Source organism: Cricetulus griseus, assembly GCF_003668045.3.
Source record: "Cricetulus griseus strain 17A/GY chromosome 1 unlocalized genomic scaffold, alternate assembly CriGri-PICRH-1.0 chr1_0, whole genome shotgun sequence".
NCBI classification, from domain to species: Eukaryota; Metazoa; Chordata; class Mammalia; order Rodentia; family Cricetidae; genus Cricetulus; species Cricetulus griseus.
In genome coordinates this window covers 189,622,724-189,639,812 of record NW_023276806.1, presented here as the reverse complement: position 1 = coordinate 189,639,812, position 17,089 = coordinate 189,622,724, and the positions used below count along the sequence as shown (strand labels likewise).

Below are 17,089 nucleotides of genomic sequence, written 5' to 3'. Positions count from 1 at the left end.
AACCAAACCAAAACAAAACAAAAACAAACAAACAAAAACTTAGGCCCTGAAAAGGGAACTTTTAATGACTGGAAATGCCATGGCTGGCACCTGAGCCATGCTCTCAGAGAAGGGAGGTGACCCTCCACCGCTTGGATCAACGTTCTTATGTCTGCTAATTGCTGGTCGTAAGGTTGTAAAGATCCCTTAGCCCAGGGAACAGCTGACAGACCCTGTGACCATGTAACCCTACAACCCGTGTCCTGTCTTATCTTACTCAAATGTTACCTTGCTTAAAACATGAGTTACTGCTTTACTCTGTACTTTGTATGACCTTAAGTAACCATGGAAACTCTGAAATTTGTGGCCTTCAAACTTATGGTCTGCCCCTTTAAAAGCTTGTCATTTCCCTGCCATACCCAAGCTGGCCAGCTTGAACAATAAAAAGAAACCTTTGCATTTGCATCCGAATTGTTGGCTCCTTGGGTTGGTCTCTGGGACTCTGAGAACCTGGCACAATAGAAACTCTAAGACAGCAGGTAACCGGTGCCCTGAGTCAGCATTGTAAGCTGCAATGCTAGCAAGCCTGGGATGTTTTCATTGGATTAGATCCACACTAGGACATCAAGTTATTGGGCATGTAGCTTTTGAGTTTGATTTCTAGTATTAATCAGAAATTTCTGACTGGGTGTGGTACCTCCCATAAGTAATCCCAGCACTTTGGAAACTAAAGGGAAGCTGGGAAATGATGGTGCACACCTTTAATCCCAGAGCTCAGGAGGCAGAGGCAGGCACTGTGAGTTTGAAACAAGCCTGGTATCTTAGGGTTTCTATTGCTGTGAAGAGACACCATGACCATGGCAGCTCTTATAAAGGAAACATTTAATTGGGGTGGGCTCACAGTTTCAGAGATTCAGTCCATTGTCATCATGATGGAGAACATGGTGGTGTGCAGGCAGATGTAGAGCTGGAGGAGTAGATGTAGAGCTGAGAGTCCTATTATCTTGCAAGCAACAGGAAGTTCACTGATACACTGAGCAGTATCCTGAGCATAGGAAACCTCAAAGCCTACCATATACTGACACACTTTCTCCAAGAAAGCCATACTCGTTCCAACAAAAGCCATACTGCTAATAGTCCCGCTCCCTATGAGATTATTGGGGTCAGGTGCATTTGAAACCTCCACATCCCATCCCCTAGCCCCCATAAGTTTATCATAAACAAAATTCATCTAGCCCAACTTCAAAAGTCCCCATAGTCCATCACAGGCTCAACAATGTTTTAAAGTTCAAAGTCTCCTGGGATTCATTCAATCTCCTTAACTGTAATCCCCTGTAAAATCAACATCAAAAAACAGATCACATACTTCCAGCAGACAGTGGCACAGGTGTGAATGTTGACAGTACGTGCAGAAAATGTCCTCCTTAGCTTTTCTCCCCTTCAGGGACTGCTCCTACCAGGGTTAGCTGAACCTGTCTCCTTGTTGCACTGTATGTGACACAATAGCCGTACCTCCTCGTGTATCTGTATGTGCTAGCCCTGCTTCCCTGTTCAACTGTATATCATAAGCACCCTGAGCTTCTGGGAAGCTTCTCCATCAGCCCAGGCCATCCAATATCAGCTTTTTTTTTTTTTAAGATTTTATTTATTTGCTATGTATACAGCATTCTGCTTCCATGTATATCTGCACACCAGAAGAGGGCACCAGATCTCATTACAGATGGTTGTGAGCCACCATGTGGTTGCTGTGAATTGAACTCAGGACCTCTGGAAGAGCAGTCGGTGCTCTTAACCTCTGAGCCATCTCTCCAGCCCTCAATATCAGCTTTTTGATGCATGTACCTGAATGTCAGTCCTTACACCCTTCCCTTGCCACCCCTAATCAGGCTTCGAGGACCAAAACCTGTGCAAGGGTTCGGCACCTATTGGCGAAGATAAAACATACTCTGGGTGCCAAGCTGTCAAGCTAGAACTGAGCTGGAATCTTTCTCCCTGCTGAGTAGCTTTCACAGTGGAGAGGGTGCTATGCAGGCCTGTGGGAGAAAAAGATGTCAGTTGTATACCGGCAGCCGACCCTGAATGCCACAGTAGTACCTGAAAGGCAAGTGCCATTATGGTGACATATTATTTATGATCTATTAAAGCTTGTCTGAACGCCGGGTGTTGGTGGCGCACGCCTTTAATCCCAGCACTCGTGAGGCAGAGGCAGGCGGATCTCTGTGAGTTCGAGACCAGGCTGGTCTACAAGAGCTAGTTCCAGGGCAGCCTCCAAAGCCACACAGAAACCCTGTCTCGAAAAAACAAAAAAACAAAACAAAACAACAACAACAACAAAAAGCTTGTCTGAGGATTCAGAAAGCAGAGTCAGCCATAAGCCATAGAAGCCAGGCACACACCTTTAATCCCAGCAGCCTACACGAGCCTTTAGTCCCGAGACTCAGGATTAAGAGGTAGATGAATCTCTTTGAGATCAAGGCCACCCAGGGATACATGAGATTGAATCAGTCTAAAAGAGTAACAGATCACACGCCTTTAATCCCAGCACTAGAGGGATATAAAAAATAGAAGCAGGGTCTTCAGTAGTCAGTAGGAGGCATTCGTTCTCCAGTCACACTAAGGAGAGGTTACAGTCTGAGCCTAGGTCAGAGCTCGTGGAGACAGGATCAGCCCGTTCAGCCTGAGGTAGAGATAAGAAGCTAGTGACCTCCTGCTTTGCTTTTCTGATCTTCAGCTTGAAGTTTGAACCCCAATATCAGTCTCAGGGTTTTTTTATTTTTCGTGTTACATGCCTTGAAGGTTACAGGGGTAACCATCTGCTTTTGGATTGAATTTGAATCCTGCCCCCAGGAATGAATTCAGGCCTGGTACTATAAACCTGATCAATGACTTGGAAGGTCACAGGCCATAGGGAGGAACCTAGTACTATTGTTTTGCTAAATTACATGTTATTAAAAACTGCTTCCAGGGGCTGGAGTGATGGCTCAGCACGGAAGAGCACTGACTGCTCTTCCAGAGGATCTGAGTTCAATTCTCAGCACCCACATGGCAGCTCACACCTGTCTGTAACTCCAAGATCTGACACCCTCACTCAAACAGGCAAGCAGGCAAAACACAAATGTAAATAAAATAAAAATAAAATTATAAAAACAAAACTGCTTCCTAAGTACTTTTGCTTGCATCCAACCCAGGAAAGAAAAGCTTCTCTCTGCAGTGCTCAACAGTTAATACAGAGATGAGGATATAGGTCTATTGAGTGCTCAACACAAAATGGGAGATTGTATCTACAGGAGGCATGGAGGTCTTTGTGCTCACCATAAACACTAGGAGAGCTTGGAATGTTGAGCACATGGTATTGTTCCTCAGAGGGAAGGAATGCAATACCTGTCATCTGCCTGCAAGACTGAAAGCAGTCGTGTTTATTAGCCTGGTGACCTTTGCACTGTCTGTAAAGATTCAGGCATTATGCTGACCTGCCCTGTCACCTGGCAGAATGCACTCAGGAAGTACACTGGTCAGCCCTTAAAAAGACAGACCTCTGCCCACGTATGCTCTCCACCTCCTGTGTCTCTTCACCTCTTTCCTTCCCCCTTCCCTTCCTTTTCTTTTTCTTCCTTTTTTTTTTTTTTTTTGTTTGTTTGTTTGTTTCTTTTTTCGGGACAAGGTTTCTCTGTGTGGCTTTGTAGACCAGGCTGGCCTCGAACTCACAGAGATCATCCTGCCTCTGCCTCCTGAGTGCTGGGATTAGAGGTGTGCACCACCGCCTGGCTCCCTCCCTTTTCTAATAAAACTTCTGTCTGAAACTCTGTCTGCTGGCATCTTTGTCCCTCCTCAGCAGTCAGGGCTGGCCTGCCATGGAATCCGCCAAGGTTCCCCTCGATCCAGCGCGCTTTATCCTAACACCATCTATGTGACCAGAGACCTTTCCAGCATCTGACCCCTCCCCCAGACCTTACTCAATTTACAGAACCTGTATTTACAGACTTTACAAAGATGTAGTCTTGTATGATATGTATTTAACTAACTTTGTTCCACAGGGAGCTCTATGTATGGTTTGTTGTGCATGTGTGATTAAGTCAGTTATCACCAGAACAGTTTCCACCAAACTGTGCTGTGCTTAACTATACTTTAAATAAACTACTCGGGGTCAGCCCCCAGAAGTGTGAGCCAATCCTGGCTCCTGAGTCGTGTTACACTGGAGGCCTTTGTGCCTCCTGCTGATGTCACTCTGCTGGCTGTGAACGTTGCAGAGACACACACATATGTCACCCTGGCCCTGCTAACGCTCAGGGAACATCTCAGAAGAGGGCTGGAAAGAATTTGGATCCGGAGGACATGATATGAAATGCTGTCTTGTGGACAAGACATGGTCATTGCTCTCACGAACTCACTGCAGCTATAGATTGCCTGCCCAAGGCAAGTCACTAAAACCTGCCAACATCCCAACAGGCAGCGCTAATGAACACCATGCATTATGAGTAACAAAACAGGAGAAGATGAAGGAAGTCTTGGGGCTTCCTGGGGCAAGTGGGAAGGACAAGTCGGGGACTCCTGAGGAGGGAGAGGGGGGAGTTGGTGTCCATATGGTCAAATACATTACTTTAAAATTTTTATTTATTATATATACAGTGTTCTGTCTGTACGCATGCCTGCACAGCAGGCCAGACGAGGGCACCAGATCTCATTACAGGTGGTTGTGAGCCACCATGTGGTTACTGGGAATTGAACTCAGGACCTCTGGAAGAGCAGTCAGTGCTTTTAACCTCTGAGCCGTCTCTCCAGCCCAAAATATACTATTTACATGCATGAAATTGTCAAAGAATAAAAGGGTTTTTGTTTTGTTCTTTGAGACAGGATTTCTTGGTATAGGCTTGGCTGGACTTGAACTCAAGTCAAGCGTGAGTGCTGGGATTAAGGGTGTGAACCACTGTCCAGTCAATAAAAGATACTTTTAAAAAGCCACTATGTGTTTGAGGCCTCTGCTACAGCAAGATAGCTAGTTCTTAATTAATACAGGCAGGAAATCAGGCCAGAAAGAACAGGCAGCTGGTCTACATGGAATCCAAGTATCCTGTGTGTTTGGGATAGTAAAATTACAATTACCAAAAACATTATATAAAAGTTGCTGTCCTCTATTTGAATTAGTCATTGGTTTCTGATGATTGTAAAATCATGAAACCAGCACCAAAAATCAAAATGTTTTATCACTGTAGATTATTACATGTATTTATTTATTTTGTGTGGGGCATAGGAGTAGTGGTTTGCCCCCAAATAGCTGGGCGGTGGTGGCACATTCCTTTGATCCCAGCACTCAGGAGGCAGAGGCAGGAGGATCTCTGTGAGTTCGAGACCAGTCTGCTCTACAGCATGAGTTCCAGGACAACCTCCAAAGCCACAGAGAAACCCTGTCTCAAAAAATAAAAAAACAAAAACAAAACAAAAAGACAAATCTGAAAGAGTCAAAAGCATGGGTTTCAAAAGAATTTTCTACTGTGTAGGGCTTGGGGATCAAACTCAGGTCCTTAAGCTTGACAGCGAGAGTCTTTACCTACTGCATTCTGACGGGGCTCCTGTCATCACAGATTAATTTAAATGTCCTGCTTTTCTAAGGGAGATGTTTCTGAGATCTATTCATGTTACTGCATGAATCACTTACTTGTCCCTTTTATTGCTACATAATGTTCCCCCATCTGGATATTCCATTTTAGTTTTTTGTTGTTTTATGTGTATATTTGTAAAAGATTTTTTTACTGGCTAGTTTTAAGTCAGCTTGACACAAGCTCCCGTCACCAGAGAGGAAGGAACCTCCATGAGGGTATGGGTAGGCCTGTAGAGGATTTTCTTAATCAGTGATTGATGGGGGAGGGCACAGTCCATTGTGAGTGGTGTCATCCTGGGCTGGTGGTCTTGGATTCTGTAAGGAAGCAGGTTGAGCAAGCTAAGAGGAGCAAACCAGTAAGCACTCTTCTGTGGCCTCTGCATCAGCCCCTGCCTCCAAGATCCTGCCCAGCTCGTTCCTGTCCTGACTTCTTTTGCTGATGAAGGATACAATGGGAGTGTGAGCCAAATAAACTCTCTCCTCCCTAAGTTGCTTTTGTCATGATGTTTCACCACGGAAACATTAATCCCAACTAGGACAGATTTATTTATTTATTTTTGAGAAAGGTTTTCTCTCTGTACTCCTGAATATTCTAGAACTCACTCTGTAGACCAAGTTGTCCTTCAACTCAGAGAACTGCTTGCTTCTGCCTCCTGAGTGCTGGAATTAAAGGTGTGTGCCACCACTGATTTATATTTAATTGTGTGCATATGTATGTGTGTGTTTGTGTGTGCCCACACCTATGTGTGTGTGTTAGATGTGTATACATTTGAGTGCAGGTGCCCAAGTCAGGTTCCGGGAAGCTAGAGTTAACAGGAAGCTGCTGTAAATCACCTTATGTGTGTAGCTGGGAACTGAACTCAGGTCCTCTGGAAGAACAGTATGCACTCTTTTTTTTTTTTTTTTCCTCCTGAGACAGGGTTTCTCTCTGTAGCTTTGGAACCTGTCCTGGGACTCACTCTGTAGACCAGGCTGGCCTCAAACTCACAGAGATCTGCCTGCCTCTGCCTCCTGAGTGCCACCACCACCTGGCCCAGTATGCACTCTTAACAACTGAGCATCTCTCCAGCTCCATGTTTGTTTTATTTTTTTTTTAAAAAATGTGTGTGCCAGGTGGTGGTGGTGGTGGTGGTGGTGGTGGCACATGCATTTAGTCCCAGCACTTGGGAGGCAGATACAGGCAGATTTCTGTGAGTCCCAGGCCATCCTGGTCTACAGAGCGAGTTCCAGGAAGGCCAGAGCTGTTGCACAGAGAAACCCTGTCTCGAAAAACAAAAACAAACAAGAAAACACCAGAAAACAAACAACAAAAATATGCCACTGGAGCCAAAAGGTGCCGGTTCCTTTGAGATGTCAGAGTAGGCTGGGCATGATGCCTCATGGCTTTAATCCCAGCACTCGGGAGGCAGAGGCAGGTGGATCTTTGTGAGAGTGAGGCCAGCCTGATCTACAAAGCAAGCTCCAGGACATCCAGGACTACACAGAGAAACCCTGTTTCAAAAAAACAAACAAAACCAAACAAAACCAACCAAACAGAAATGTCAGAGTAGCAGACTAGGTTCTCCTGGATCTCACTGGGTCCTTTTCTTGCTCTCTCCATGATGAAACTGAAAGAGAGCAAAGGGTGGACAAACGAGGAGAGCTTCTATTATCTTGGCATTAACAACTTTAAATGAAAACACCAGGTTGCTGCCCAGGCTTGACAATTGGAATACAACAGTGAGAGCAGAACTTTTGTACCAAAAGAATGCTAGCCTAGAGCTTGTACAGCTATGGGAAATGCTACAGGTCCCACAGGTCTCAAAGTCTGCAGTGGCAGGTCTTTGGGGCGGGAGTCACAGGTCTCAGAAGCAATGGGTCTTCCGAGCGGGAAGCAGCAACAGGAATGAGTTTCTGCCTCTGCCTGCAGCCATGGTTGACTCTTGGAGGCTGGAGTACTGGTAGCCTGACCAAACTCCCTGACTTCTGTGATCCTTAGAACACATGTCTCTGGAAAGCCTTGAAGGCAGTCTTCTTTTTCTTCCCCATCCTGTCTGCTGGGAGTGATCTCAAGAATCTCTGTTTAGTCCCCACACACCCTGAATATATATCTTATCTATCTCACATTTATTATATTGTTATATTACATATAACAAGTATATATTTGTATTATATAATTTATATTACATACATATTTATAATAATATATAATGTCTTTATTATATGTTAACATAATGTTATAAAGGTAAATTCTGATTGGTTTAATGTATGTACATGCAAATAAGGTGCAAAAGGAAAGAGCTATCAGCCTGGAGGGGGATGGGAGGAACACTGAGCCAACCACAAGTGTAGTGTTCCCTATTAGGTGGGTCTGCTTCTCACTACAGCATCGGGAGGGAAACAAGTGCCTCGCCATCAGTTTATGGCCAGAAGTTTCTTTTGGTCCCAGTTATCTTCGCTCTGGAGCTCCTGGTCATGGCTGGTTCCAATAGAAAGTCAATCATAGGGCAGTCTGATCTGTCGTGGAATATAGTCTGTTGCCACTCCAAATGCTCTTGGAGCTTTCTCATGTCTGTTTTGTTCTAGCTGGGGTTTTTGCGTTTTTGTTTGTGGTTGTCTTCTTGCTGGCAGCTGGGTGGAGGGTTGTGAGATACAGTCCAGCACCACCAGTTCCATGCTTTCAGGTCTCTAGCTCCCAGCTGCCACAAAGCACTGAGTCTGGAGCCCCTTCTATGTCTATCACTTTCAGGAGCCTCAATCTAAACTGCCATGAGGGGCCTGACAGAATATTTTCTTCTCTTAGGTACAGGGTTTGGGGAGAAGTAAGTCTCCCAGCTGGACGAAGAGAACAGCTACAACAGGGTGTAAATGTGGTAAATAGAGGCAGCCAGGAAAGAGATGAAACTTGATGGTTTGGAGCTCAAGGGGGACACTGAGGTAGACAGTTCTTTTGTGTAAGAAATTTAAGTTTGCCGGGCTGTAGTGGACATGCCTTTAATCCCAGCTCTCGGGAGGCCAGGGCAGGCGGATCTCTGTCAGTTCAAGGTCAGCCTGGGCTAGAGATCGATCGAGTGCCAGGATAGGCTCCAAAACTAAACAGAGAAACCCTGTCTCGAAAAGCCAAAAAAAAAAGAAATAAATAAATAAAATTTAACTTATTAATGTCACAAACCCACAGTCTGCAGCATGGAAGGGAATCTGAGGACAGTTGACACCCAAATGTCTCAGGGGTTATCCCTTCTTATAGATTTCAGGGAAAGGGGTGAGTGAGGTTTCCTGTCAACTCATGAGAACTCCGCAGCCGCACTTGTAAGGAGATTGTCTTTCACTCCTGGTTGACCGCGAGAGGAGGGAGTCTTGCATCCCAGAAAGGAAGGTGTGATCTTGAGGATGTAGAAAAGCTGGGAGAGGAGTCCCGTTAGTTAATGAGTGTCCATCATACAGTGTGCCACAGAGCTTAGAACAATGGTTCTCAACCTTCGAATGCTGCAACCCTTTAATACAGTTCCTCATAGAGCGGTTATTTTCATTGCTACTTTATAATTTTGCTACTGTTATGAAGCACAATGTAAATATTTGTGTTTTCCAACAGTCTTAGACGACCCCTGTGAAAGGGTCATCCAACCCTCAAGGGGGTCGTGACCCACAGGTTGAGAACTGCTGCCTTAGAGTCTGTTAGCTTGAGTCCTGTACAGAACCAACCACCAGGGATTAGAGACACATAGTTGCAAATGGGTATGAACTCAGCAGCATTTGGGTCTGGGTTCTTTTTTTGGTTTTTCGAGACAGGGTTTCTCTGTGGCTTTGGAGGCTGCCCTGGAACTAGCTCTAGTAGACCAGGCTGGTCTCGAACTCACAGAGATCCCCCTGCCTCTGCCTCCCAAGTCCTGTGATTAAAGGCGTGCGCCATCAACACCCGGCTTGGGTCTGGGTCTAATAGAAGTGAAAAAAAGGTTCTAATTAGGTTATTTGAGACAGATCTATGTAGCCCAACTCCCAGAGATCCTCCCACCTCAGTCTCCAAAGGGTGCCACCATAAGCAACAAAAGTAACTTTAACCTTGACATATGAAACATAAGGGCCTAGAGCAGTTTCTAAAATACACTCCAGCAAGTCAAAAAGCCCCGAGAGAGTAGGAATCCGAAGACAATCTGGCTGTTGGGATGGGGTAAGCGTCTAGCTCAGAAACACTGAGCTGAACGCTGGAATCCAGTTGCAGAGAGGGAGCACTGATGAGCAAAGGGGAGGAGTGATGGGCTGGAGAACCCTCAGAAACAGCTGACCTGAACAAGGGGGAGCTCACGGACCCCAGGCTGATGGCTGAGAGGCCAGCATGGGACTGATCCAGACCCCCTTAATGTGGGTGTCAGTGAGGAGGCCCCGGCAATCTTTGGGGCCTCGGGTAGTGGATCAGTATTTATCCCAGGCATACGAATGGACTTTGGGAGCCCACTCCATACAGAGGGACACTCTCTCAGCCTAGACACACGGGGGAGGGCCTAGGCCCTGCTTCAAATGATGTGACAGACTCTGAAGATCCCCCATGAAGGCCTCACCCTCCCTGGGGAGCAGAAAGGGGATGGGATGGGGGGTCGGTGGGGGAAAGGGGAGGAGGGGGAGGGAACTGGGATTGAAATGCAAAACAAGCTTGCTTCTAATTTAAATAGAGAGAGAGAAAGAGAGAGAGAGAGAGAGAGAGAGAGAGAGAGAGAGAGAGAGAGAGAGAGAGAGAGAGAGAGTGAATCTAGCTAAGACACCCGAACAGAGGGTAATAAGAAGTGACCCGAGCTAGAGAAGGGTTAAGAGAAAAGAAGCTAACATTGCTGCCCGCGGAGACGGGAGCCGCCCGCTGCAGCAGCGCCACCTAACGACCGGGGGAGCAAAGGCGAGCCCGGAGAAGCAGCTCAGTCGGAACCGGGCCGGGCTTTTCCGGTAAAAAGCCTAACGAAAGAAAGGAATCAGCGAGGAAGGAAAGCCCAGCTTTGGCGGCGGCTTTGGCTCTGCATCCCCGCAGGCCCTCTTCCGCGCAGGCGCAGACCTGCTACGCCGCTCAGGAACCAGGACACGTAAGCAAAGGACAGAGCCCTTCAGCTTTCCTTGCACCTCCTGTTCGCAGGGTAAAACCATCGTGGGCTCCCTGTTCCTGAACTACATTTCCCAGCAGGCATCTCTGCCCGACGGATCATGGGTCTGGGTCTCCGGGATAGGATAGAGGCATGTTTAGGCAATGACGTGCGAAACAGGAAATAGGTTGATTACGGTGTTTGAGCGCCTCACCACTGAGAGCCCCAGTGGCCTAATGGATAAGGCATTGGCCTCCTAAGCCAGGGATTGTGGGTTCGAGTCCCATCTGGGGTGCTTCTTTTCTCGCGCCTCCCAACAACCTGCTTTTCCTCTTGCTGCTGTCGTACGATTTTGCTTTTGAGACAGGCTCTCCCTACATTGCTCCGGCCGTCTTGGAGCCAACTTAGAGGCCGGAGTGGCCTCGAACTCACGCAGATCCGCCCGCCTCTGCCTCCCGGGCGCCCGCACCGCCCGGCTTGTTTTTGTTTGCAGCTGGAGCTCGCCGCCCGCCGGTGGGAGCCCTTGCCCGTTGCGGGGCTGCGGTTTGCACGCCGTTTCCGTCCGTCCCCTGCGCTGCGGGGGGCACCGGGTGTGGCGGCCGATGCGCGCCAGTGCGACCCCTCTGGTGGGCAGGGCCGGGCGGTGTTCGTGTGCCCTCGGCCGGGCCCGCACGCTCTCCCGCCGGCTGCGGTCTCCCCTGCTTCCGCAGTGACGCGCGCGGCCGGCGTGCAGGACGAGCACGCAACCTGGCGGCTTGTCGGCCTTTCCCCGGCGCAGCGGGCGTCTCACTCCCCGGCCGCCGGCAGGTGGCGCTGTGGAGGAGCGCCGGGGCGGGGCGGGGCGGGGCGGGGCGCGGGTGGCGGGGCGGGGATAGAGGTCCGGGCGGGGGCGCGGATCGGAGGGCGGGGCGCGCGATCGGAGGGCGGGGGCGCGGAGGGCGGGCCGCGGATTCGGAGGGCGGGGGCGCGGAGGGCGGGGGCGCGCGCGGAGCGCGGGGGCGCGGAGGGCGGGGCGCGGATCGGAGGGCGGGCGCGCGGCGCGGAGGGCGGGTCGGGCGCGGAGCTGAGCCTAGTTGCCGGCTCACCCAGGGCACCGCGATGGCGGCGCTGGGGTCCCCGGCGCGCACGCTCAGAGGCCTGCTGCGGGAGCTGCGCTACCTGGACGCGGCCAGCGGGCGGCCGTATCGCGACACGGCGGCCTACCGCTACCTGGTGAAGGCCTTCCGAGCGCATCGGGTACGGGGGCCGCGGCCCCGCGTCTAGGGAGGGGAGGCCGGGGTGCGGCGGGGCCGGGACCGCGTGGCTGCCGGGTCTCGGCGCAGACGCGACGAGCCGAGCGGCTTCCGGCTGCGGCTCTCACTGCGCTACCCGACCCGGGGCCCGGCTCTGCCCGCCACCCGAAAGCCACGCGGGCGGCGTCTTCCGAGGGACTCCCTGCCCGCCGCCCACCGGCTGCGGCTGTCCCCGGGCTCTCCCTGGTGTACGGGGCGGTGAGGGCGGTGAGGGCTGGAGGAGGCCCTGGGCCCTCACCGTGAGAGGCGCACGGGCACGCGCTGCCTATCCTCCCTCACGCTCTGCGTGCAAGCTTTTATAGGAAGCCGGGTTTCGTGAGGCGGGACAGTGTGTGTGTGTTTAGTGTGTGTGTATACTGTGTGTGTCTGTGTCTGTGTGGACACAGAATTTCACTATTAAGCTGATTGACCCAGAACTTGCTATGTAGCCCAGGTTGACCTTGAACAAAGATTGCCTGTTTGCTGAGCCCCAGGATTAAAGGCATAGGCCAGACAAAAGCAGTTTTTAAGACAACGAAGTGGGGAATAGTGGAGAGTTCTTCAAGTGCGGGTACTCCTTTCGAATTATGTAAATATTGTTTACCATAGAGAACAAAATGACCTGTAGTCTCTAAAACGATTGCACTACCAGCTACATCATTAGCTTGCTGTATAACAGGATACTTTTTTTAAAGATTTATTTATTATGTACACAGTGTTTCTGTCTTCATGTATGCCTGCATACCAAAAGAGGGGGCATTAGATCTCATTACAGATGGTTGTGAGCCACCATGTGGTTGCTGAGAATTGAACTCCGGACCTCTGGAAGAGCCAGTGCCTTAGCCTCTGAGCCATCTTCAGCCACAGGTTTCATGGTTTACTGATATACAAACATAAACACAGAACACTGTCCTTAGGAGGTACCACTGTGAAGTCCACACTCTGTATCCCTCTTAGTCTGAGGGAATGGGAGATGGCTCATTTCCCACGGCGGTAGTGATCAGTTCTCTGCCTTTCGGACAAGGTCAAATGCAAGTGAGGCTGCAGACGCTCAAGGATAGGCACCTGCACAAGAATAAGTGGAACTCGGATTTAGGGGAAGGAAACCTAATGTCCTTGAGCAATCATCTTGACTGCTGAATTTGAGCAATGCAAAGCCTTAGACCTAAAATTGACTTAGCTTTTAAATGCCATAACCCTACAGACTGTGTACTATGAACTTGGACCAGATATCAATAATAAGTTGCACCTGGCAGTCTTGGCACATGCCTTTCATCCCAGTACTCAGATTTCTGAGTTTGAGGCCAGCCTGGTCTAGAGGACAGCCAGAGCTCTATAGTGAGACCCTGTCTCAAAACAAAAAACCAGTAGTAGAAATTCCCCCAGAAAAACACCAAAAATTCACGCTTAAAACTCCAGGGCTGCCCCATGCCTTTCATCCCAGCTGAAGCAAAAGAGAGTAGATACCTGAGTTAGTTTAGGCCAATCTGGTCTATAAAGAATGTTACAGGCAAGCCAGAGCTACCCTGTCTCAAGAAGCTCACAAAAAAAACCCAACCAAACAAAACAACAACACCCTCCTCCCCAAAAGGTCAAGGCTGATGGTAAGAGGACAGGATGCCTGAAGCCACTAGAGATCCTACTCTAAGTGAATGTGTATAGCGTGTGGGGGATGATTTCTATTCTGGTGGACTAAAAGCTTCCTGTGCTCATCTTTTCTGTTGCCTGGGAGAAATGAGGAAATTAGGTACCCCTCTTTTTTTTTTTTTTTACATTTTTTTATATATTCTCTTTACCACCACTGCAGCCTCCCCTCCCTCTTCTGCCAGTTCCTCCTCATCTCCCCTCTCCTTCAGATCCACTTCCAGCCCTGTTCTCCCCACAGAAAAGAGCAGGACCCCCCAGGGACACCAGCTGAACACAGCACAAGACACAGTGAGACCAGGCACAGACCGGCACATAAAGCTGGGTGAGGCTACCCAGGAGGAGGGTACCTTTGTCTTTTAATATATTCATATCTCTCCTTTTGGGGGTGGTGTGCATGCCAAACAATGGGTTGAGAGGACAGTTTGTAGGGGAGTCAGTTCCCTTTCTCAGCTTTGTGGATTTTGGGGGATTGGACTCCAGGCACCAGGTTTGGCAGCAGGTGTCCTTACCTACTGACAGTGATTTTCAAACCAGCTAGGATACATAGTGAGATCATTTTCTCAAAAAGCAACACCCCCAGCCGCCACACACACACACACACACACACACACACACACACACACACACACACACACACGATTGCACTACCAGCTACATCAAGTTTGACCCAAGTGTGATTGTGGTGTCACACCTGTAAATTTCAGCATTGTAAAACCAAGGTAAGAAGACTGAATTACAAGTCAGTCCAAGCTACATAGTAAAACCTTGTCTCTAAAAAATTTTGATTTGAGCAGGTAAGTGCTGCTTGTAGTACTTTAAAGTATTGTGTGCTCCAGTTTTCAGATTTTAACTGTGGGTATTGAGACTGAAAAAAGGAATTACACAATGTATTGATGTTTGTGCTCCTGTCTCACTGCCGTGGAACCCGGAATGTTAAGGGCAGAGTACTAAAAGTCAAGTATTAGGAAGAACAACCATGATTTGGAGTTACTCCGAACATTGATATGGACTTTCCAGCTTGTTAAAGTCATTAGAATTCAGATTTTCCAGATGGTTAAATTATACAAACAAGGGATTGGAGAGATGGCTCAGTGGTTAAGAGCACCGGATCCTCTTCCAAAGGACCCAGGTTCAATTCCCAGTACCCACATGGCAGCTCACAACTGTCTGTAACCCCAGTTCTAGAGGATCTAACACCCTCATACAGAGTTATACAGGCAAAACACTAGGACACATTAAATAAGTCTTTTTTTTAAAAAAAAAAACTTGCACAAACAAGTTTAAGTAATATGAAAAATATTCATTTCACACACATATATACATGTGCATACATATATACATATATGATCTTCATGTTGCTACTATTCTAAGTTTCTGATTCTGGAGTGAAAGGTGTTAGGTTTCAGGAAGTCCATGTATCTGGGAATACAGCTGGACTACAGACATACTTCAGTGCTCCTCGGGAGCTTGTGAAACAGTTTTCCACCTCACAAAGCAGTCACTTCCCTTGCTCCCAGCAGAAGGGACTTGGCTCTATTGAATTGCATCTGTGGTTGCACAGCAAAGTCCATGGTAGCCTCTGGGGTCTCACAGTCCCTACTCATAAGTACTTGTACGTTTAAAAGCCCCTACACTAGCATCCTGCCCACTCCTCCCAACTCACAGGTCTGTTCCAGCCCAATCTGTTTCTTGCCCCCTGCTCTTCATTGTCCTAAAAATCCACTCTCTTGTTCTCTCATAGCCCTGGCCACTTCAGTCCACTGCATCTTCTCTCCGCTCTGGACTCTTTGGATGCCTCTGGATATTCTGTCTCTCATAAAAACCACACCATAAGGCCATGTTGGTGGTGCATACCTGCAGAGACAGGCCTTTGAGGTCAAGCCAGCCTGGTGTACAGAGCGAGTTCTAGAGAAACCCTGTCTTGAAAACAAAACAACAAAACCCAAGCTAGCAAACCACATAACGGAGTGGCCATTTCTTTAATGGTTTCTTTAATGCACCCTAGACAAAATGTGTGTGCCATGTTCAAGTCTCAGAAACACAAAGCAGCTTTCATTTGTTTAAACGGAGGAAATACATGTATTCTTTTTTCTTTTTTTCCCTTTTTTTTTTTTTTACCTGTATATAGATCAAAACAAAACAAAAGCTCGACTGTCTGACTTTGTGAATTGCCTTTTCAGGTCACCAGTGAGAAGCTGTGCAGAGCCCAACATGAGCTTCACTTCCAAGCCGCTACCTACCTCTGCCTCTTGCGTAGTGTCCGGCAGCATGTAGCCCTTCACCAGGAATTTCATGGCAAGGGTGAGCGCTCAGTGGAGGAGTCTGCTGGCTTGGTGGGCCTACAGTTGCCCCAACAACCTGGAGGGAAGGGCTGGGAGCCGTGATGGAAAGTCCTCAGATATCCCTTCATTTAAGAACTTAACCATTTCTACCAATATGTATTTATCATTAAATCTTTTTAAAGTGTAGGGTTTTTGTTGTTTTGTTCTGTGTTTCTTGTTGATTGAGTGGTTAGGGAAGTAAAACTGGAGGGGTCTGCAAGCGAATCTGCTGACGTTTTCACATTGGATTAATTGATGTGCTTATGTGTGTGTCAGTGCTCTTGCACGCGCAGGTTCATGTGGAGGCCAGAAGTTGACAAAAGGATGCCTGCCTTCCTCAAGTACTTCTCCCCCTTCTTTCTTTTTTGGCGGGGAGAGGGGGTTTACAAGTCAGGGTTTCTCTCTGTGGCTTTGGAAGCTGTCCTAGAACTAGCTCTTGTAGACCAGACTGCCCTCGAACTCACAGAGATCCGCCTGCCTCCCGAGGCTGGGGTTAAAGGCGTGTGCCACCAACGTCCGGGTCTCTGCCTTATTTCTTGAGACAGTATCTCTTTCTGTACTTAGGACTCACTATTTCGGTTTCAGTGACTGACTAGCAAGTCATGTGTCTCTGCTCTGGAGCTCAGGGTTAGAAGCATGCACAGCTATGACTATTTAGGAGGGTGTTGGTAGGGATCTGGGCAAACTAACCAGTGAGCCTGTTGATACCCTAGTCCCTGGTGTGCTTGGTCTAATTTTATAACATAGGGATTTTTCTTTGTTCTTTTTAAATAAATGAAGAGGGCTTAGTGGTCAGGAGTGTGTGTACTATGTTGCAGAGGCTCTGAGTCTGGCTCCCAGCACCCAAGTCAGGTAGCTAACCTTTTGTAAGGTTTCAAGGGATCTAGCACCTCTGCTCTGTACAGGCCCTTGCACTCATGTGCACATACTCACACATCTACACATAATTTAAAAATACCAAGCTGGACAGTGGTCTCGCACACCGTTAGTCCCAGCACTGGGAGGCAGAGGCAGGCAGATATCTGGGAGTTCGAAGCCAGCCTGGTCTACAGAGCGAGTTCCAGGGAAACCTCCAAAGCTACACAGAGGAAACCCTGTCTTGAAAAAATAAAATAAACCTTTGTTTTGCTTTTAAAGATTATGTATACAGTATTCTGTCTGCGTGTTTGCCTGCATGTCCAGAAGAGGGCACCAGATCTCTCTACAGATGGTTGTGAGCCACCATGTGGTTGC

The 17,089-nt window shown here is 48.2% G+C and overlaps 1 protein-coding gene and 1 non-coding gene across 2 annotated transcripts; both read left to right on the top strand.

Annotated features, from left to right (window-relative positions):
• Positions 1–10,839: 10,839 nt before the first annotated feature.
• Trnar-ccu lies at positions 10,840–10,912 on the top strand. The gene has a single exon. It is a non-coding gene; the product is annotated as a tRNA-Arg (tRNA).
• Positions 10,913–11,674: 762 nt separating this feature from the next.
• Fmc1 (formation of mitochondrial complex V assembly factor 1 homolog) lies at positions 11,675–16,003 on the top strand. Its single transcript, XM_027391499.2, has 2 exons — positions 11,675–11,853; positions 15,716–16,003. The coding sequence occupies exons 1-2, from the start codon at positions 11,716–11,718 to the stop codon at positions 15,917–15,919; spliced, it is 342 nt and encodes a 113-aa protein (XP_027247300.1). The 5' UTR covers positions 11,675–11,715; the 3' UTR covers positions 15,920–16,003.
• The last annotated feature ends 1,086 nt before the right edge of the window (positions 16,004–17,089 follow it).